Consider the following 19,983-nt stretch of genomic DNA (forward strand, 5'->3'; position numbering starts at 1 on the left):
TGACTCTGACACCTCACATAGTGTGCTTTGGCTCAAGCACGCTTGAAAGCTATAAGGTTTGATGTGGTGGGATATCTATGAAATATATTCCATGCTCTGTGTTGATCTTTTTTAGCTGTCTGACATTCTGGGTTCCCAAGGCTTTGGATAGAGTGGAAACCGTGATGATGTTTTTGGGATAGAGGCTGTTGCTGCCTGGACAATGCACTCTGTTATATATTTTACTGCTTCATTGATAGGCTTTTTTTTTTGCCTGATGATGTTTGACTGATGGCATCAGCATTAAATTTTGCAAGATGAGAGAAAGTGTTCCAGTCAGCCTAGTCTATTTTCCATATAGGTATCTGTGTGGGTGAACATGGTTCCTGTGAAGGCATTGTGCAGAGAACAGGAAAGTGATCACTTCCATATATGTTCTCAACGTCCCATGTTGAAGGAGTGGAATGCCAGGGCTACCCGGACGCTATACTGGCACTACAGCAAGCCTAGGATCCTGCCCTCGGACCATAGGGTGAGAGACTTACTGCAAAACTGTTGACCCTTGAAGGCAAGTCCACTAGCTGATTGATCCTGGCTGGGCCATCCAGGACCACCCATCTTGTTGAAGCAGGGGCTGAAGTAGTGCAAGACTACCAGGATCCCCCTTTCTGGATGTCCACAGGTTGCACTGCACAGCAAACGCAGCAGCAGGGTGTTGGATCCCAGTGATGGTGGTCTGGAAAAAAGGATAGTGAAAAAGACTCAGGAGAAGTATAGTGAAGAATACGGGAAGAAAAGCAACGAAAAGGAGGAAGAATGAAAAGGGCCAGTACCATCACTGGGAGGTTTCCTCCATCATGAACAGGTGCCCCACATGGAGGGGTCATTACTCGGTATTACCATTCTAAATAGAATGTGCAATACTTGAATCAGAGCTCAGACTATGGTGAGAGACATTATAACAGCCACTCAAAGATCCAAATGGCAATGAGCAGGTCATACTGCAAGTAGTAACTTTGTAGTAGCTTTGTCCACTTGAAAATGGACAAAGTTGATATCAGAGAACTATAGGAAGACCAAAGAGATGGTGAGAAGATGAAATTAAAGAGATGACTGAAATTCTGTGACATAGAAAAACTCAAAACAGAACTCAGTGGAGTAAGGGAGGCCTTCATCCAGCAGTGGACAGAAAATGGCTCTTACTTCTAACAGTAGAGTTAGAAGTAAGAGCCATCTTACTTCTAACTCTACTATTTAGAGTTACTTCTAGAAGGTTAATGTTCTCTCTCTCTCTCTCTCTCTCTCTCTCTCCCTCTCACTGTTTCAAACCAATTGATTATCTATGAGAGAACACAGATCTTCTGCAGTCAAATCTGGGATAACTCAGAATACCAATGAGTCTGCACTGATATGTGTGTGTACTTAATATACTGGTCAGTTAGTGTGTGTGGGTGTGTGTAGTGTGTTGAACCAAACTGAATTTTCATACTGAATATATGATCTGTATAAGAGGAGAAATACGTTGCAGCACCACATCACAAAAGTGAATTTTATTGTCAGCTTTCAGTACAAATCATTGCTAAATTTCATGTGTTGAATTTACCCCCCCCTCCCCACCAAAAAAAAGTACATCTTTTGTTCTTATTCATCACTAAAAAATGAGACGCACCAGAATGACCATCACTGTTGTAGCACATTGTATGTGAAAAAAAAATGTAACATATTTCTAAAACTGACTTGTTAGTGATGGTTTTTGAAAATATGGATGACCGTTGTAAGTTTCCATTTTCAGATTAGATCAACACCACCACCATGCCATTTCCTGATCAATAACCATAATAAGAATATGGGACAGGATATAGACATCACTAAGATTATTCTATCAATACAATAAAAGGGACATTAAGATTTTCTGAATGAAATATCCAATCTTAATGAAATATCAAATGATTTATGAGCTTAATTTCAGTTCAAGTATCAACTGCATCCTTCTCTATATTTTCTATAACAATAAATTTTCTGTTTAATATTTCTAGTATGTATACAGAAATCTAACAGGTTAGCATAATTTCAAAACTTATCAAGTTACTGATAGGCACACTATTACTTTTTTTCCCTTTTTTTTTTTGACATATATATAGTTCTTTTAGCCTTTTAAAACAAGTAAGTAAACATGAATGGACATGTTAAAAAATGAAAAACAACATAAGAAGCTATATTAATAGTTCAACATAGTTCCACTATCACAAGGTAACAAAATGTGTAAAGATGTTTCAGATATTATTTAGAATGTTCTTTACAATGTTAGATTTTTGACAATAGTCCTCACCATGCTGGATGCTTTTCAGAAAGATTGCATTTCCAAATCATAAAAAATAACACAGTAACTACATATTTGTTTTAGTTTACTTCTTTCACAAATATCCATACTATCATGCATACCTTTGCTTTTATCTAAGCGAGATTTTGGCACAACATGTAACGGCCCACGAACCTGCAGATTAACATGTTTTCCAGGAGAGAGATCCAAAAATGGCTTCAAACTGTAATTTACACAATACTCATCTGGTTTCATACACTACATATGAAAGAAATAAAATAAAATGTTAATAAAATTATTAATAGCACTATTGGAAACAATGTTTTATATATTTATTATGTTCATTATTATCATTTTTAACTGTAAGATACACACTGCAGCAATATGATGTCAACATGACACAAACCCCAACAATCTTCTTAATAGCTGATGATTGTCCCTTCCCCAGTCCTTAGTACAAATTACCTGGAATATATGAGATTATGTGATTTCAGCATTCTGCACTTTAGTCAGTCATATAAAATATGAAAAAGAGAGCACTACAGTAGCAACAAGAAAAATCAGATCTCTCAGTCCATACTTTGAATAAGTCTCGATTAAGTTAGCCCGAATGGAGATATCATGGCTTTCTACAACTGAAAATATGAACACCATATTTTCTTGAAACTGTTTTAATAAGTACAAATTTGCTAAACTGCAAGGATGACTTAAATGCAAGCTGAATTGGATTTTCCACTTTTTGAGGTTTATCAAAAATGAAGGATATGTTTTTGCCAAACAAATACAAATCATAAATGGCAATAGCATAACACCTCATCATATGTGCACGTGTCAAACTGCTGGAACTTAAGATTTTGATCTTATTTGTTTGTACAACATCAAGTAGCATTTTGTATATAGTTTTGTAGTTTATTTTGTATACAACATGCCCTTGAGGATGACAGGTTGTAATGTACTACCAAAAGTGTAGTTATTACTTAATGCAGCAAGTACTTACCAAATCTACTACAACTAGCCTACCATATGGCCAAACAGATCTAAGAAAGTTCTCAGATGCATACTGAACATAACTAACAAGAGGATTCAACTTGACTGCATGGTTTTGACTGAAGTTATGTTGTGAACAAATAGCTCCCATGCCATATCAAATAACCTGGTGAGATTATATGCATAATTAATGTATCAGTGCATTATAAAGAGGAATCATAACTCTCTTATGTCTGCTTATTAGTCATCATCATCATCTTCTTCCTTATATCCTCTTTTACCTTGCGGTGTCGAGGGTCCATTAATCATCAGACCTTACTCCGTTTACAGGATAAGGTGGTCAGCCTTATGCCCGGGTGTATCCTATGGCCTGTAGTGTTGAGTTCTCAAGGCCAGTTTTGCCTGCTTTGCGGGATGAAAAACCCCAGAATAAACTGGGGAAAAAACCCTGCTGCTCACGCCCAAGACTGGCTAACTTGGCTATGGCTGAGGAAGATCTTTCAGCTCCTCACGTCACCGACGGGAATCGAACCTAGGACACTCCTTCCCCAGGCATATGGTTGCGAAGAGTGTGTTCTTCAATAACCAAGTAATCCTATGAGTTACCCTGGCTACTTTAGCAATATGTCCTCTAAACTTCAACTCTCAATCTACTACTTTTACTCCTAAATCACAGGCTTCATCAATGTCATGGAGTACAGTTCTCTCAATGTGGTACATAACTTCTAATCTTTGTATCCCAAAATGCATAAATTTACACTTTTTCACATTAAATTGACATCCATTATGACATCCCATACTGTTAGCCCATTTAAATCATATCATGCTGCAAGCTCTCAACATCATCCTGATTAACTATTACCCTATCCAACTTTGCATCATTAGCAAACAATTGAATATCTTCCTTCAAATTATTCCTATATCATTTATGTACAAATTAAAAAGCAGTGTTTCCTGCTTTTTAATTTGTTAAAATTTTTTAATAAATTAAAAAGCAGTGTTTTGTGTCACTGGGCTTCTGCCCAGTGACACAAAACAAATTATCTGCCTACTCCTGTATTTTGCTCCTCTACATGCTAGTTTTTGTTATCTGTCCATCAGTCACTCTTTTATCCATATCACCAGTTTTACATCCATCCCCATTTCGTGCAACTTGTGTAACAGAGTTCTAATCAAATAGTGAGGTATCTTGTCAAATGGCATTGCAGCATCCAGCAGTATCATCATGCAGCTATTCCCTTTATCCAACTCAGCTGTCGCTCTATTATAAAAAGCCAGTAAATTACTAAGACATGATGATCCTTCACAAAGCCAAGCTATCCCTCATAAAGTATCATATTTCCTCCCATTCCTGAATTCTCTTTTTGACCAAATTTTTCAATACTTTTACCATCACTCCTGGGATAATGATTGGTCTACAATTTGCTACCAGACTTAGATCCTCTTTTATGCAAAGGAATTATTTTTCTGTTTCCACTATTGTGGAACTTTGCCAGAGCTGAGACTTAAATAGACTAGTCAAAAGCACCAGCAGTTCTCCTACACAAACTTTTAAAACACAAACTTCGACATATACTTGGAAAATGCTGGGACATAGAAAATCAAACAGATTATGTTATGATAAATATGTTTAAAAATCAAGTAAGATCATGCAAAAGTTACCTTAGAGCTGACGAAGACAGTGACCACAATTTGGTTTTAATGAAATGTAATTTGACATTTAAAATGATGTCATAACTAAGGAAAATGGAACATAAATAAGCTTAAAATAGAGGAAAACCATAGCATTGATAAACAGAAGGCCAATGAAAGCATTAAAACTGGAGAGATAGAGAGTAGAAAGAAAACACAGAAGTGGACTTATTTTAAGGACATAGTCATCAAGGCAGCCAATAACTGCACAAGATCAAAAAACAGGTGAAGACTCAAAAAACCATGGATCATTCAAGAGATATTCTAAACCTAACAGATGAAAAGAAAAAACACAAAACATCTCCAAATGAAGAAAGAAAGAAAAATATAAACAACTAAGAAAAATACAATAAATAGAAAATGTAAAGAAGCAAAAGAACAATAGTATATATAGAGAAGTGAAAAGAAATAGATTTAACCAAGACTGGAAGAACAGATAAAGCATATAAAAGGACTGATCCAACAAACAAAACAAGAAGCACAATTATATGGCAGTATTCTTATATCATAAGGAAGAAATTTCTAAAAGATGAAGGGAGTACTTAGAAGGTGAAACAAGACTTGATGCTGAATGAATTGACCTAACCACTTAAAAGATGAATAGGAATTAGCAATAATTGAGTTTCAAAATTAGAATAACCTGAGTTAGCACAATAAGAATAAAATACAAGAATGAATAACTCACATGTAAAATAGAATTTATTTAAACATTTTTGCCTATGTTTCCTAGGCATCTTCAGTACAAAAATGGAACAGCAATTAAACAATAACATACAATTCTAGAAAGTTTCATCACCTTAGTAGATAATGCAAGGTAACAAAAAAGTGATAAATATTTTTCTAACAAAAAAAAATGTAATTATATATAATCAAAAATCAGGAAAAATTAGCAGATTGCAAAAGTATTAACTCCCATAAAGATAATAAAAGTAGACCATCAGATTTTTCAAGTAGGACAATGTTTTATAAATTTCTTTATAAAGACATTCCATAAGAAATCAGCTTTTATAAAGGATTCTTGTCTTATTCTATGAATTATGGATAGATAAGAATATGATACTCTATGAGGAACAGCATGGCCTGGTGAAGGGATGATCATCCCTTAGTAACTATTAACTTTTCATGATAGTGTGATAGCTGAGTTGGATAAAGGGAATAGCTACATGTTGATACCGCTGGATTTTGTAAAGGTGTTTGACAGGATACCACATGCAACTCTGTTATGCAAACTGCAACAAATGGGGATGGATAAGAAAATGGTGATATGAATAAAAGGGTCACTGATGGACAGATATAAAAAAGTAATATATGGAGGAGCAGAATACAGGAGAAGGAAGGTAACTAGTGGTGTGCCAAGAAGGGGGGGGGTCTGCATTTGGATCACTGCTGTTTAATTACTACATAAATGATATAGGAAATAATTTGAATGAAGATATTTAATTGTTTGCTGATGTGGACAAAACATAGTGGATGTAAATTTAATGTGAAAAAGCGTAAAGTTATGCATTTTGGGATACAAAGATTACAAGTTATGTACCACATTGAGGAAACCGTGCTCAGAAAATTGATGAAACCAGGGATTTGGGGGTAGCAGAAGTAGGAGAAGACAGAGGTTTAGAGGGCATATTGCTAAAGTAGCCAAGGTAACTCACAGCATTACTTAGTGAAGAACACACTAATAAGCAGAGATAAGGGAGTTAGTATTCCACTTTATAAAGCCTTAATACGAGGATCATCCAGTTTCAATCCAGTATACACAGTAACATACACAGTATATTATTGTGTATACTTCTCCTCTGTCCATGGAAGCAGTCACCTTATTGTAATAAGTAAGTAGATTATTAAAACGTGACCTCCCTTTAGCAAATCCATGCTGTCCATCACAGATTATACCATTGTTGTCAACCCAACTCTGGATCCTAGTTCTCACAAGCTTCTCCAACAACTTAACCACAACATCTGACACAGAGATAGGCCTATAGTTTGATGCTTGAATTCTATCACCTCCTTTATGAAGTGGCACAATCTTGCCCTCCTTAGGAACTTGACCCAGTGCAAGACTCGTATTAAAAAAAATATGTCAAGGCTGGCATCAACTCCCTGGCACATTCCTTCAGAATACGTGGCGTATTATCAAGTCCAACAGCCTTATTTACATCTAGTTTGCTCAACTTCTCATACACCTCTTGCTCACTTACAGTCAGTCTCTCTCTCTCTCTTCCCCATCATCAACTGTTCTCAATCTCTCCATGAAGTCACATTCACAAGATTGAAAGACCTTTATGAACTCTCATTAAGTATCTCCAACACACCTTCTGCCACAGCTGTCTTTATACCATTTTCTCCAATCAATGTCATCTTTCCATAAGCATTCTTTCTTTTGGTGGCTACATATTAAAAGAACTTCTTAGGATTCTTTTTGGCTTCATTAGCTAACTGCTGTTCATACCTCTCTTTAGCTACCCTCACCAACCAAGGACCCACCTTGCCTGGTCTTTGTAGTCCTCATGGAATTGATCATTTCCACTTCTCTTATGCTGCCTCCATAATGCCCTTTTTCTCTGTATCACATGCTTAATCTCTTTATTCATCCATTTCAAACCTACCTTATTTAACCTTCTCACCCTTGGAATACATTTAGACATTGCATCCACTAGATAGTTTTTGAAAATCCCCCAAGCCGCATTGATCTCTTTTCCAGCTAACTCCTCATTGCATGCTACACCTGCAAGCTGTCTCCTGAGCTCTTCATAATCACCCCCCCCCCTTGTAGTTCAACATATACCCTTTTCTTACAGAGGTCCTCACACTGCTGGCAACCAACAACCCAGGTAATCACCTCATAGTCACTCTCACCAATTGGTGGGTGATTTGACACTTCCTTTATAATTACATCCTCTGATGAGATGACCAAATCCAAGACCCTCAATCCTCGTGTCCTCTGTTACATACTGTCTGAGGTAGTTATCCCTCAAAAACTCAAGAAACTCATTTTCTTTACTTCCAGTTGCTATCTCATCATTCCAGTCTATATTGCCATAATTAAAATCGCCCATAATGATCACTCTTTTCTTATTTGCTTGGCTAATTTGATTATACATTTCATAGTCACTGCCATCCACATTTCTTGGTCTATAACAACATCCAACTAAGTATTTCATTCCATTCACCTCTATCTCACACCATACTGCCTCAAAACCACTGGCACTATTTCCCTCTTGCATCTCTACTTTGTATGGACATAACTCTTTCTCTATCATCAATAGCACTCCCTCTGTTCCATTACATGAATCTGAAAAATAAAAATGGCAATCTATCACTAGTAAATAAATTAATTGCTAAAACTGACTATCATATTTCAGAATAAGTAATTTATTTCTGCATGCATGTAATCTATTTTTACCCTTGCAAACAAACAAAATAAATAAACTGCAAAGCAAAGTTAAAACAATGAAGGGCAATTTCTGATAAAGGAAATTCCAAGTAAAACAGTATACTTTAAGCCAAGTGAACAAAAAGGTCACTCTATTACAGCTAATCTACTAATGGCTCTACCATCACAGTTAAGATGATTAACAGTGGTGTAGGGATAAAAGAGTTGCTCATGTTTTGATTCCTTGAAAAAATTCTACTATCTACAATAGGTGTGTATTTTATTCAATTCAGCCAGTAGGGAGGTTAAAAAGGATTAACACACACACATAAACAAAATGTACATGACTACCAAGTGCATTAATTTAATTCTATTTGGCATTAAGTTTTACTATGTTTCCTTTACTATATGTAAAAGATGGTATTGAAAATTGTTACCCTTTAGCTGAAAATATACTTAAGTGTAACTAGATTTAGCACTTATATAAGATTATGTGATATATGAGATATATATATGATGAAAATTATGAGATTATGATACATTCTGGAATACCAGATAAGCTAGTAACTCATCTTGGCTTAACTTAACATGGCTAACAATGGAAAATTCAGAAGTACAGGTTAAAATATAAAATGATTTAACAGATCCCATTCCAATAATTCAAGGATTAAACCAAGGTGATAATCTAGTGCCAATAATTTTTAATTTAGCTTTGAAATACATTATCCAATCGTTCAGACTCCTACGGTACCCCAATGGTCACTTTCCTCTTAGACCTGGCACCTCCATGGTCAGAAGATTCACTATGGGAAAGACCAACGCTAACTAATATACCTCTCCATGAACTCATTCAGTGACAAAGTGCTCACAATAGACTCTGGAAAGTCATTGCCCTCATTCACTACTCACTAAGTAAAAAATCTAGTCCTGAAATTCCTGTTGAACACACACTCTTACTCAGTTTCTAGGGTAACTCCTTGTTCTCCCCTCTAGAGCTCTTCGTCTGTAAATGAATTCAAGAAGAGATATGACAGATATTGTTTTGCTAGTTTGGGTCTCCCGCGATGAGTCTACTGACTCCATGGAGATACCCGTAATAATAATAAATAATAATAATAATAGTCATGCACTGAAACATTTCTCTGTATCAATCCTATAAAACCCTTTTAGTAAGTTATGCATTTCTATTATATTCTAACTTCTTTTCTCCCTATCAACCAAACACAGAACATTTGCCTCTTGATTCTCTCTGCCATTTTCTTATCCAAAGGAAATCCAAGTGACAAGATCTGGCACAATAATCCAGATGTGGCAATATGAAAACCTTATAAAGAGAAATAAAAACATTTATACCTGACAATGTGTTCTTCAATAATCAAGTATTCCTGTAAGCTACTTTGACCACTTTTAGAATATTGCAATATGTCCAGCATTAAACTGGCATTAATTATCTTTTGTTCATACTGTCAGCCTTTAAATCACTTTGCAAGTTCATGGAAAAGTGGATATTAAAGATCCAGCATTCTTTCAAAGCCGAATGTTTGAAAAAACTTATGAAAGTGTCATAAAATTTGACCTGAGAGCTTATGAGAATACAATCCTCGGCATCAGAGCTGCCTTAGCTTGCATGACTGCTGCCCAAGTGCACGTATGTTCGCCTTTTATTAGTGCATTTTTTTAAGGTTTCACTGGCCTGACAGCTATTCTGAACTAGTTGGTTCTCTTCAGAGGCCAAGCAGAAACCTTAAGAGAGCAAAAATTCTCATTCAGTGTTAAAGAAATCTATTTTTCATAAGTGAACTCTCAGTTGATGCATAAAAGTAATCTTTAATATCCACATTTTTTTATAATTTTAACTGCCAAAATGAAGCTGTATGGCTCTTTCTGACATGCAACAAATTAAAATTTATACTGGTTATTTTACTTTCTGTAAATTGGTATTTTCTATGACTTAATCGCACTGCTTTTTCAATTATGACACACCCACATTGATCTGCCTGATTTATTCATTAATATTCTATTAATATTCTAATATTCTATTATTGAAAAGAATAACATGTAAGAAAGTTTTAAAGCGAATAAAAGTTGAGCAGCTCTCAGATGTGAACAGTAGGCTAAAATACACAAAGATTATTGAAGAAAAAATGAAAGAGTTTGAGAACAGGAATCAAACTTTGGAGATTCAGTGGCAAACTCTGAAGAAAACATTGATTGATTCTGCCAGAGAGGCATGTGGTGAGGTTATCTGTAAGGATAAAAAAATCAGAACTCCCTGGTGGACACAGGAAGTTAAAGAGGGAGTGAAGGAAAAGAAGAAAGCATACCAAAAGTTCCTGTCAAATAAGTCAGCCTGTGCTCTTAGAGAATATAGAGACAAATGCAAGAATGCTAAACACTGTGTAAAACTAGCTAAACAAAAGTCATGGGAAGACTTTGGCAAGAATATAGAAAATAAATATCAAGAAGGTGGCAAAATATTCTGGAGGTTGTTGAAGAAGCTTAAGAATGGAGGAAAGAGTGCTGTAAAAGGAATTAAAGATGATAAAGGTGACATGAAAACGGGAGAAAAAGATATCCTTGAAGTATGGAGTAATTACTTTGAAAAACTGCTAAATGAAACAAGCAGTGATGACAGCACAGTGGTAAAAAACACTGACCAGGCATGCAGTCAGGAATACATATCCATACTAGAAGTAGAAAAAGCCATCAAAGGCTTGAAATGTGTAGAGGCAGCAGGAGTAGATGATATTCGACCAGAAATGCTAAAGTATCGTGGTATGAGAGTCTTACAGTGGCTGCACTGCATAGTTCAGAAAGCCTGGACAGAGGGACGAATTCCCGATGATTGGAGTAGAGCTCTCACAGTACCCATATATAAAAAGGGAAATAAAACTGCATGTGAGAATTACAGAGGTATTTCCCTACTGAGTGTTCCTGGCAAGATCTATGCAAGTATACTTGAGAAACGGTTGAGAAGAATTGTGGAAGAAAAGCTTGGTGAAGAACAAGCTGGATTCAGGCCAAATAGAGGCTGTCAGGATCAGATCTTCACTTTACGACAAATAGTCGAGAAAGCATGGGAATATAACAAAGATCTGTATTTAAGTTTTGTCGATCTGGAAAAGGCATATGACAAGGTGCCAAGAGAGAAGCTATTCAATATGCTGCAGTTATATGGTGTCAATGGGGCATTATATCAAGCAATACTTAGTCTTTATTTGAGTTGTAAGTCAGCAGTTAGAATTGAAGGAAGTACAGGAAGATGGTTTAATGTTAAATCTGGTGTGAGACAAGGATGTACATTATCCCCTCTGTTATTCATTATCTATATGGATCACATTATGAAGGAAAGTGGTATTAAACATGATATCAAAATTGGAGATGTTAATGTCAGCTCTTTGCTTTATGCGGATGATGTTATACTTCTAAATAAATCCGCTACAAGTCTACAAGATTCTCTGACTAAATTGAATAGCTGTTGTAATAGATATGGTATGAAGGTCAGCAATAAAAAGACAAAGACAATGAAAATAGGCAGAATCATTGAAAATGTCAACTGCATTGTGAATGGAGAACCTGTGGAACAAGTAAAACATTTCAGCTATTTAGGCACGATTTTTACTGAAGACGGTAAATTAAATATAGAAATAGACAACAGAATCAGCAAAGTTGGTATGGTGGGAAGTCAATTGAATAAATTCATATGGAATAAGAGAGAAATTAGTCGGAACACTAAATTAGCTGTATACAAGACAGTGTTCAAACCAGTTTTAACTTATGGATCTGAGAGCTGGGTCAGAAGTAAAACACTTGACCAAAGACTAGAGACCATAGATATGAGAATCCTGAGAAAGATTATAGGCGTGAACAGATGGCATCAATGGCATTATCATATTAAAAATGAGGATATTAGGAAAGAACTTGACATTGTCAGCATCCAGGAATGCGTTAGCAGAGCTAATCTCAGGTGGTATGGTCACTTAAACAGAATGGGCGAGGAAAGATTAGCAAAACAAGTGTTCTCTGCCAGGTTGGCAGCAAAACGACCCAGAGGAAGACCAAGATATAGGTGGATTGATACAGTACAAAGTGCTTTAGATGATAGAAATATAAGATCTGATAATGTTGGAGTCTTGACAAGTAACAGACTGATTTGGAGGAAAATTGTAGATAGGAAATTAATAATGATGTAATTTTTTTCATGTAGTATTATCATATCCTGTAACACCCCTTGAGGGTACATGGCAGGAATTTGATGATGATGATGAATATTCTATTAATTTTATTACTTACAGATATGAGTTAACAAAAAACATAGAGATTATCATTTAGAACTCTTGTCAATTGAGAATAAGGCCTTGGTTTTTATTGCTTTCAGATGAAATGCACATAATCTCTGCATCTTCACTGAATTTTTGAATGTAAGTGTTGTAGGTAATGTATGGCATTTGTGCCATATTCCAAATAATACAATTTTGTGTGTGTGTGTGTGTGTTCCTTTCTCAAAATATTTCATATGTTTCTTTTGTCTTATTTCCTCCACCTGGTCTACATAGGTCATATCTCAAGCATGACAGATTTTGTACTCTTCAGTATTTGAGTAAGGATTCCGAAAACTAAACACATCTTTGATAATGATGATTTAAAGATGTGTCCTCATTCCTCCCTTATCCCTCCTAAACTTCTTTATATGTGAGGGGATTTTTTTTTGAATTTACATACTGATTTTAGATCATAACCATTGTTTATAATGGTGATCTGAATGTGTTCAAACTCAATTACTTAGACTGGAATAAGACCTGTCCATGAGAGTTATGATGATGCCCCATTTTTTTTTGCATGTATTCATCAAAATCTGATTAATAATTTCATACACAACATGTGCACAACCTTGATAACAAGTTTCAGCAAAAAAGACATAGAATGTAAGGTATGTGTGCCAATAAACATTGATGGCACTTGATATGTTACATGCATGCCATGTATGAAATTATTAATTATAGTTAAATGAACCAAAGAACTCTAACAGGCTTTGGAAGTTATTTTTTTTTTTTTTAATTTAACAGGCAATCTCTTTCTTGTTCTGTTTTTTGTTAAGTCAAGTCTGCAATTAAGTTACTTGTATTTGTAATAAGTAGCTATAAGCAGTCCTTACCAAATGAGTCTCCATAGCTCAATCAGTAATGACAATTTCTATAATTGGAAAAACCTGGGTTCAAATCTCATCTAGTACATGAAAAACCTTTAAAAGGTCTTTTCAACTGAAGGTGAGCTAGTCAGTCTTATAGGGCAGCATAGTTTTTGTAATTTTCATTCTGCAAGGTAGATAAAAAATGGTCAGAGAATGCATGAAACTGACAGAAAGTGGTGTGTGTCTATGCAGATATTAACTGCCTTATCAGAGAATTCATTAGGTTTCTATGAAACCTAATAGTAATTAAATCTTAGTAATTTACTAACTTTTTATAATGGAGAGACAGCTGAGTTGGATAAGAGAAATGTCTACACGATCTGTTGGATTTTGTGAAGACATTTAACTGAATACTACAAGGAACTCTGTTATGCAAATTAGAACAAATGGTGATGGATATGACACTGGTTATGTGGATAAGAGGGTGGCTGACAGATATCAAAAAGTGGTATATGGAGGAGTAGAATCCAGGCGAAAGCTAGTGACTAGTGGTGTGCCGAAGGTTTAGTGCTAGGACTACTACTGTTCAATTTCTACATAAATGATATCAGAAATAACTTGAAAAGAAATATTCAGCTATTTGCTTATGATGCAAAATTAAGTAGAGTAACAGTGAATCAATGCAATGTGGAGAGTTTCCAGGATGATTTAAATAGGCTGTCAATATGGGCAAAAGATAATGGGTATCAATTTAATGTGGAGAAATGTAAACTTATGAATTTTGAGATAAATAGATTACAAGCTGTGTACCAGATTGATGGAAATGTACTCCAGGAAATAGAGATAAAGCTAGGGATTTAGGGATGGTGGTAAATAGAGAGTTGAAGTTTCAAGGACATACTGCTAAAGAAGTTCATAAGATTACTTCACTATTGAAGAACACACGGACAAGTAGAGAAAACGAAGTTGTTATTACTTTTTATAAGGCCTTAATTAATATGTCCACATCTGGATTACTGTGCTCAGGTCTGGTCTCCTAAGTCTCTTGGAGATGAGGAAGCAGTGGAAAAAATTCACAAGATGGTGAGTGGTCAGTGGAACACTCATTATGAGGATAGATTGAGAGTGTGTGTGGACTGCAGAAGTTGGTTGATGGGTGAAAAAAAGTGGATATGATAGAAACATTAAATTTACTTAAAGGGTTTTACAGGATCAATGCAGGGGAAATGTTTCAGCACTTGGATAGGGGGGTGGCAGAACAAGAGGACACCCATGGGAGATGAGTAAAAGTGTGGTTAGCAGGGTGTGAGGACTAGAGTTTTCACTTGGAAAGTTGTGAATGGGTTCAAGGAGAGGTATGATAGATTATGTGGATAAATTGGTCTCTTGCAATGAGTCTTCAGACTCTATGGAGGTGCTTGTATATTATTTAATAATAATAAACCAATTCACATGGCTGAGACAGGCAACTAAGCATAACACATAAGGGGAAGATGATGTTAAGTTTCATCAAGATGTGGATATTAACTTTAGCCTGAAATTTACTCATATTTGTAAGAAACTATTTACATTTATTTATTATTTATGTTTCTAATAACTAAGTGTTAGTCTGTGCTGCTATTGTGACCAGCTTCTTTCTGAATGAGCTGATCATAGGCAAAAACCAATCAAAAATTAATAACCAAATTAGGGACATATATATATACACTATAATTCCAAGACCTATTGACAACAACCACTAAAGCCTTCAGATGTTAACTGCATTACTAACCTGTTTAATCCCTTGCTGAGCAAGGAATGGCATGGATGATGATGGGTTCACACAAACACTAAGACGGCAATGGAGGAAAACATCTTCATTTACAAAATCCTCACTCAATTGGAACGAAAATCGCTGTCGTCGTAATGAATCTGAATCTTTACTAATACACAATCTTTCAGATAACAATTCTACACTCAAATCTGCTGGACAGCTAGATTTTTAAAAAAAATACATAAAGAATACATTTTAATATATATTAAAACAGACTTACCAAATATTTTTAAGTTTGGTTGGGTTTATAAAGATTGGATAACCTCTAATCTAAACCAAAGGGAAAAAAATCCAAGTTCATTTCACATATAACTTTAATACAACATATAAGGCACTTATGTTGTGTTAAAGGGTTGAATCAGGTAACTAGGAGGAAGCCCATAGCATATAATAAATGCAGGATTATTAACCTAAGTAGTCTCTGAACCAATATGTAATTTTCTATTTATCAAGTTACATCAATGTTAAAGATAAATTGGCAATTTGATGAAATGAGAATGAACTGGCAATTTGGAAGTTTGAAAGGAGGGAAAATTGTATTCTATGTTGACTTTTTTTTTTTTAATTGTAATCCCATAATGAGAAGTTGTTTGATCTATACAGTAGATTAGTACTATGGATAAGAACAAAGTTCAGGATACATAGGCAGTACAGTAGATTAGTAGGATAAGAACAAGGTTCAGGATACATAGGAAGTTATTCACATAGATTTGAAGACTTGTAGATTGTATACTTTTGGAAATAGATAAGACAGAAGACTGTTCCACAGTAGAAAGAACAAAAATGGGAAAATATAATAAAATTAGTTTAATCCTTTATCCAAGTGTGGGCAAACAAAGTTTACACCTGAAAGTATCTTCAGGACTGGGTTAAGGTGGTACAACACCAGGGCAACTCGTTGCAAAGGTGGAGCAAGCTACCAAAACTCCTATCTCATATCTCCTATAATGTAATGCAAAACATCTCCTTGCAGATATGTCTAATGTTATGCATTAAGGGAAGGGCCACTACCCAGACTAGTTTCGACCTTTATTGAGGTCTCTTCAGTGGGAGCCAGGCCCCCCCCCCCACCCCCCCCCCCCCCCACCCCCCCCCCCCCCCACCCCCCCCCCCCCCCACCCCCCCCCCCCCCCACCCCCCCCCCCCCCCACCCCCCCCCCCCCCCACCCCCCCCCCCCCCCACCCCCCCCCCCCCCCACCCCCCCCCCCCCCCACCCCCCCCCCCCCCCACCCCCCCCCCCCCCCACCCCCCCCCCCCCCCACCCCCCCCCCCCCCCACCCCCCCCCCCCCCCACCCCCCCCCCCCCCCACCCCCCCCCCCCCCCACCCCCCCCCCCCCCCACCCCCCCCCCCCCCCACCCCCCCCCCCCCCCACCCCCCCCCCCCCCCACCCCCCCCCCCCCCCACCCCCCCCCCCCCCCACCCCCCCCCCCCCCCACCCCCCCCCCCCCCCACCCCCCCCCCCCCCCACCCCCCCCCCCCCCCACCCCCCCCCCCCCCCACCCCCCCCCCCCCCCACCCCCCCCCCCCCCCACCCCCCCCCCCCCCCACCCCCCCCAAAACCAACCTTTTTCTCCTTTTATGGCGGAGCCACAGTGATAAAAACAATCATTACCCCAATGCTGATGCACACAATCAATATCACAGGCATCACACTGCTACAAGAAAATCAATTATCCAAAAAACTCATAGATTTCTTCTGGAATGAAAAAAAACATGAGGTTAAAAAACAATACCTGCAACTAAAACATGAAGAAGGAGGTACGCTCTGCCTGATCTCAAAACCTTGCTTTATGCAAATACATTCAAAACCGTACGGAAGGCCTTAAACACTCAAACCATATTTCAGGCCTCCTAATTAGATATTTTATAGGACTTTTCCTCCCCCTCTTTGGAACCACAGACTATGCTGGACCCTGTGCAAGGGTTGTGCCCAAGTGGTACTGCACACTAGTAAAATCACTCACAGTACTTAGAGATAAAGGAACAGAAATCCTCACACACAAATCGAAAGCAGTATACTGGGATTTCTTCCAACTCTCCAGGCGTGATACACCAAACCTCGGGACAAACAATGAAATTATCTTTAAAAACATCAAGAATAGCTGGGGACAGCCTTTTCATCGGGATCTGGCTTGGCGAATAGCTTATGGGCGGCTCCCGGTGAAACAGGTTAAATCTAGGTACGTACCCAGTCCGTGCGATCCCTTTTGTGATGTCTGCTGGGGCGTGGAAACGGTGGAGCATTTCTTTTATTTTTGCCCACCAGCCCAGCGCGTCTGGCAAAGACTGAGCACAGCACTGGGAATCCCGATGCTATCACTAGAAGAGGTCATACACCTGCAATTCCCGCCACCAGTCAACAAGATCCAAAAATTCGCCATTTTTTTAATTAACGTCTTAAAGTATCACATCTGGAAGGTACGGAAAAAATCCCAGGTACGGGACGCAAATTTAACGTACGCAGGAATAAGGAAAGGTTTCTTTTTTTTACCTTCCTAAATTTCTTGCGCAAGAGAGACATCTATTAGGCGACTTTAAATTTGTGAACAAATACTGCAAACCACCGAAAATATGCTTTCTTATACAGGGACGCATCAAGCCCTGTATATTTCTTTAGTATATCTAAAACTCCACCTAACTCTCCCTAGGAAAAGTAACAATCACTCTGTTCTTCCTCGCCACAAAGCTTTCGCTGGCACGGTTTCCTTTACTCCAAATAAGGGGGGGTAGATCTGAGAACCCGGGCTGCAAAGGTTTGCTGCGAGGCGGTGCTGCTCCTTGTGAGTGGCATCTCCCGGGCCAGTCTTCTACCCCATTCTAAGTCCCAGTAGTACCAGGTCTGCAAGTTCCTTATTTTGTTCCCTTTCAGTTCAACTGACTGGACCTTAAGTCCTTTGATTTTTATGTAATTTAAAAAAAAAAAAAAAAAAAGTTCTAACTGAAATTATTGTTTTCAAAACAGGTCAATGGATCTCCTTCATAGATAACTGACGAAATTATTAAGGATAAATTTATAAGTGAACTATTAGTCAAAATTTTTATGGTTAAATTTTCTTTTTTTTTAACAGATAAATTGAGAATATGTGTCACAGACCAATTAGCCATATAAGGCAAAACAGGTTGACTGAGGCCTCTTTCTACTATCCTACTCTATCTTTCATTATTCTCCTCTCTTACTGTTTGCTGACCCTCAGCATGCTTTATTCTCCAAAGGCCGATGATGAGAGACATGAACTCCCATTCGACCTCAATAAAGGTCGAAACTAGTCTGGGTAGTGACCCTTCCCTTAATGCATAACATTAGACATATCCACAAGGAGATGTGTTTTGCATTATAGGAGATACTGAGATAGGAGTGTTGGTAGCTTGCTCCACCTTTACAACGAGTTGTCCTGGTGTTGTACCACCTTAACCCAGTCTTGAAGATACTTTCAGGCACAAACTTTGTTTGCCCACACTTGGATAAAGGATTAAACTAATTTTATTATACTTTAACCAAGTGAAAAATAAACTTTCAAAAATGGGAAAAAATTGTTCTGTGAGTTTGGAGTTGAATTGTGAAAGAGCATTGAAATAGCTACTGCACATCTTTTGATAAATTTGGAGGGGGAGCAGCATTACTAATGCCAATTCTAATGAATAGTGACTGTGGAAATATTTGAAAAAAAATGCAAGCACCAGAGATTGAGCATCTGTGTGTGTGACAGAGACTGGGTGATTTTTTAAACTACCATTAAAGGTTGCAAACCTATAGTGTATTAGTACTGCAGGTGGGCTAAGTCTCTTTTTTTTTTATTTATTTTACTTACTTTTATATTTTTATCATCATCATCACCAAATTCCTGCCATGTACCCTCAAGGGATGTACTTACTACTTAATTTTTTTGGGTGAGAAATGAAATTGCTAAGAGATCATTAAATCAACCCAAATGCTTTCTGTAATGAGCCAAGTCTTTTTAGAAAGCTCTAAGGGACACCACCCCAAATACGATGGTATTCAATAGTTAGACAGATTTGCAATTTGTATAGTTAGTTGTTCAGAGATAAAGCAATGCCTTGAGAGAGAGAGAGAGACTGCAGATTAAATTTATCCCAAGAAGAGAAAGATTAAATTGTCTAGAAATTTGGATGTTGTCAACAATAAAACTGGAAAAAAATGGCTCTTTTTCTGTGAGAAATAAGGAGAAAAAAATTCATGAAATTACCAGAATCCCAATTAAGAATGAATTTGAGATCAGAATTTTGGATTACAGAAAGCTTTTTTTCACTTTATTTTAATGGTTAATATAGCCTACTTTTGTTTAGGAGTGCCCCTTTTTTTACAATGTCATTGGCTCTTTACCCAAAAATTCTAGAGCATTACTGAAGTGCTATAAAACTAATATATGAAGAATAAAATATAGGAGAAATTTTGGACATACCTTTTGGATGTTGTTTTCTGTCTCCTTATTCCGGCGATGTGCCTTCATGCTGTTAAAGTTGTTAAAAGAAGGTTTTTTTTTGGGGGGGGGGATGAAGTAATGTGGGAAAATTATTTGACAAAACCCAGGTTTTTTAATATATGTATAAATATTATTGTGTAGATAGAGAGCATTTTGGGAGGGGGATGTTGTGAGAGAAGGATCTGAAAATGGAAATTTTTTTTTGAGGGAAAGAGGAGGGATTTAAGGGGAAAAGTCAGGGGT

At 37.2% G+C, this 19,983-nt stretch overlaps 1 protein-coding gene across 1 annotated transcript in view; it reads right to left on the reverse strand.

The window, feature by feature from the left end:
- LOC150103852 (transforming growth factor beta receptor type 3-like) overlaps window positions 1-19,983 on the reverse strand; it is a 315,988-nt gene that overhangs the window by 16,643 nt on the left and 279,362 nt on the right. Inside the window, exons 14-15 of the mRNA XM_090397076.1 lie at window positions 15,254-15,455; window positions 2,422-2,557 (exon numbers count right to left, since the gene is read on the reverse strand). Coding sequence (XP_090253202.1) covers window positions 2,422-2,557; window positions 15,254-15,455 — 338 coding nt within the window. The remainder of the gene's footprint in view (window positions 1-2,421; window positions 2,558-15,253; window positions 15,456-19,983) is intronic.

The sequence above is a fragment of the Typopeltis vanoorti genome, chromosome 8 (assembly GCF_054136105.1).
Source record: "Typopeltis vanoorti isolate ZY-2024b chromosome 8, IOZ_Tvanoo_1.0, whole genome shotgun sequence".
Lineage (NCBI taxonomy): Eukaryota > Metazoa > Arthropoda > Arachnida > Uropygi > Thelyphonidae > Typopeltis > Typopeltis vanoorti.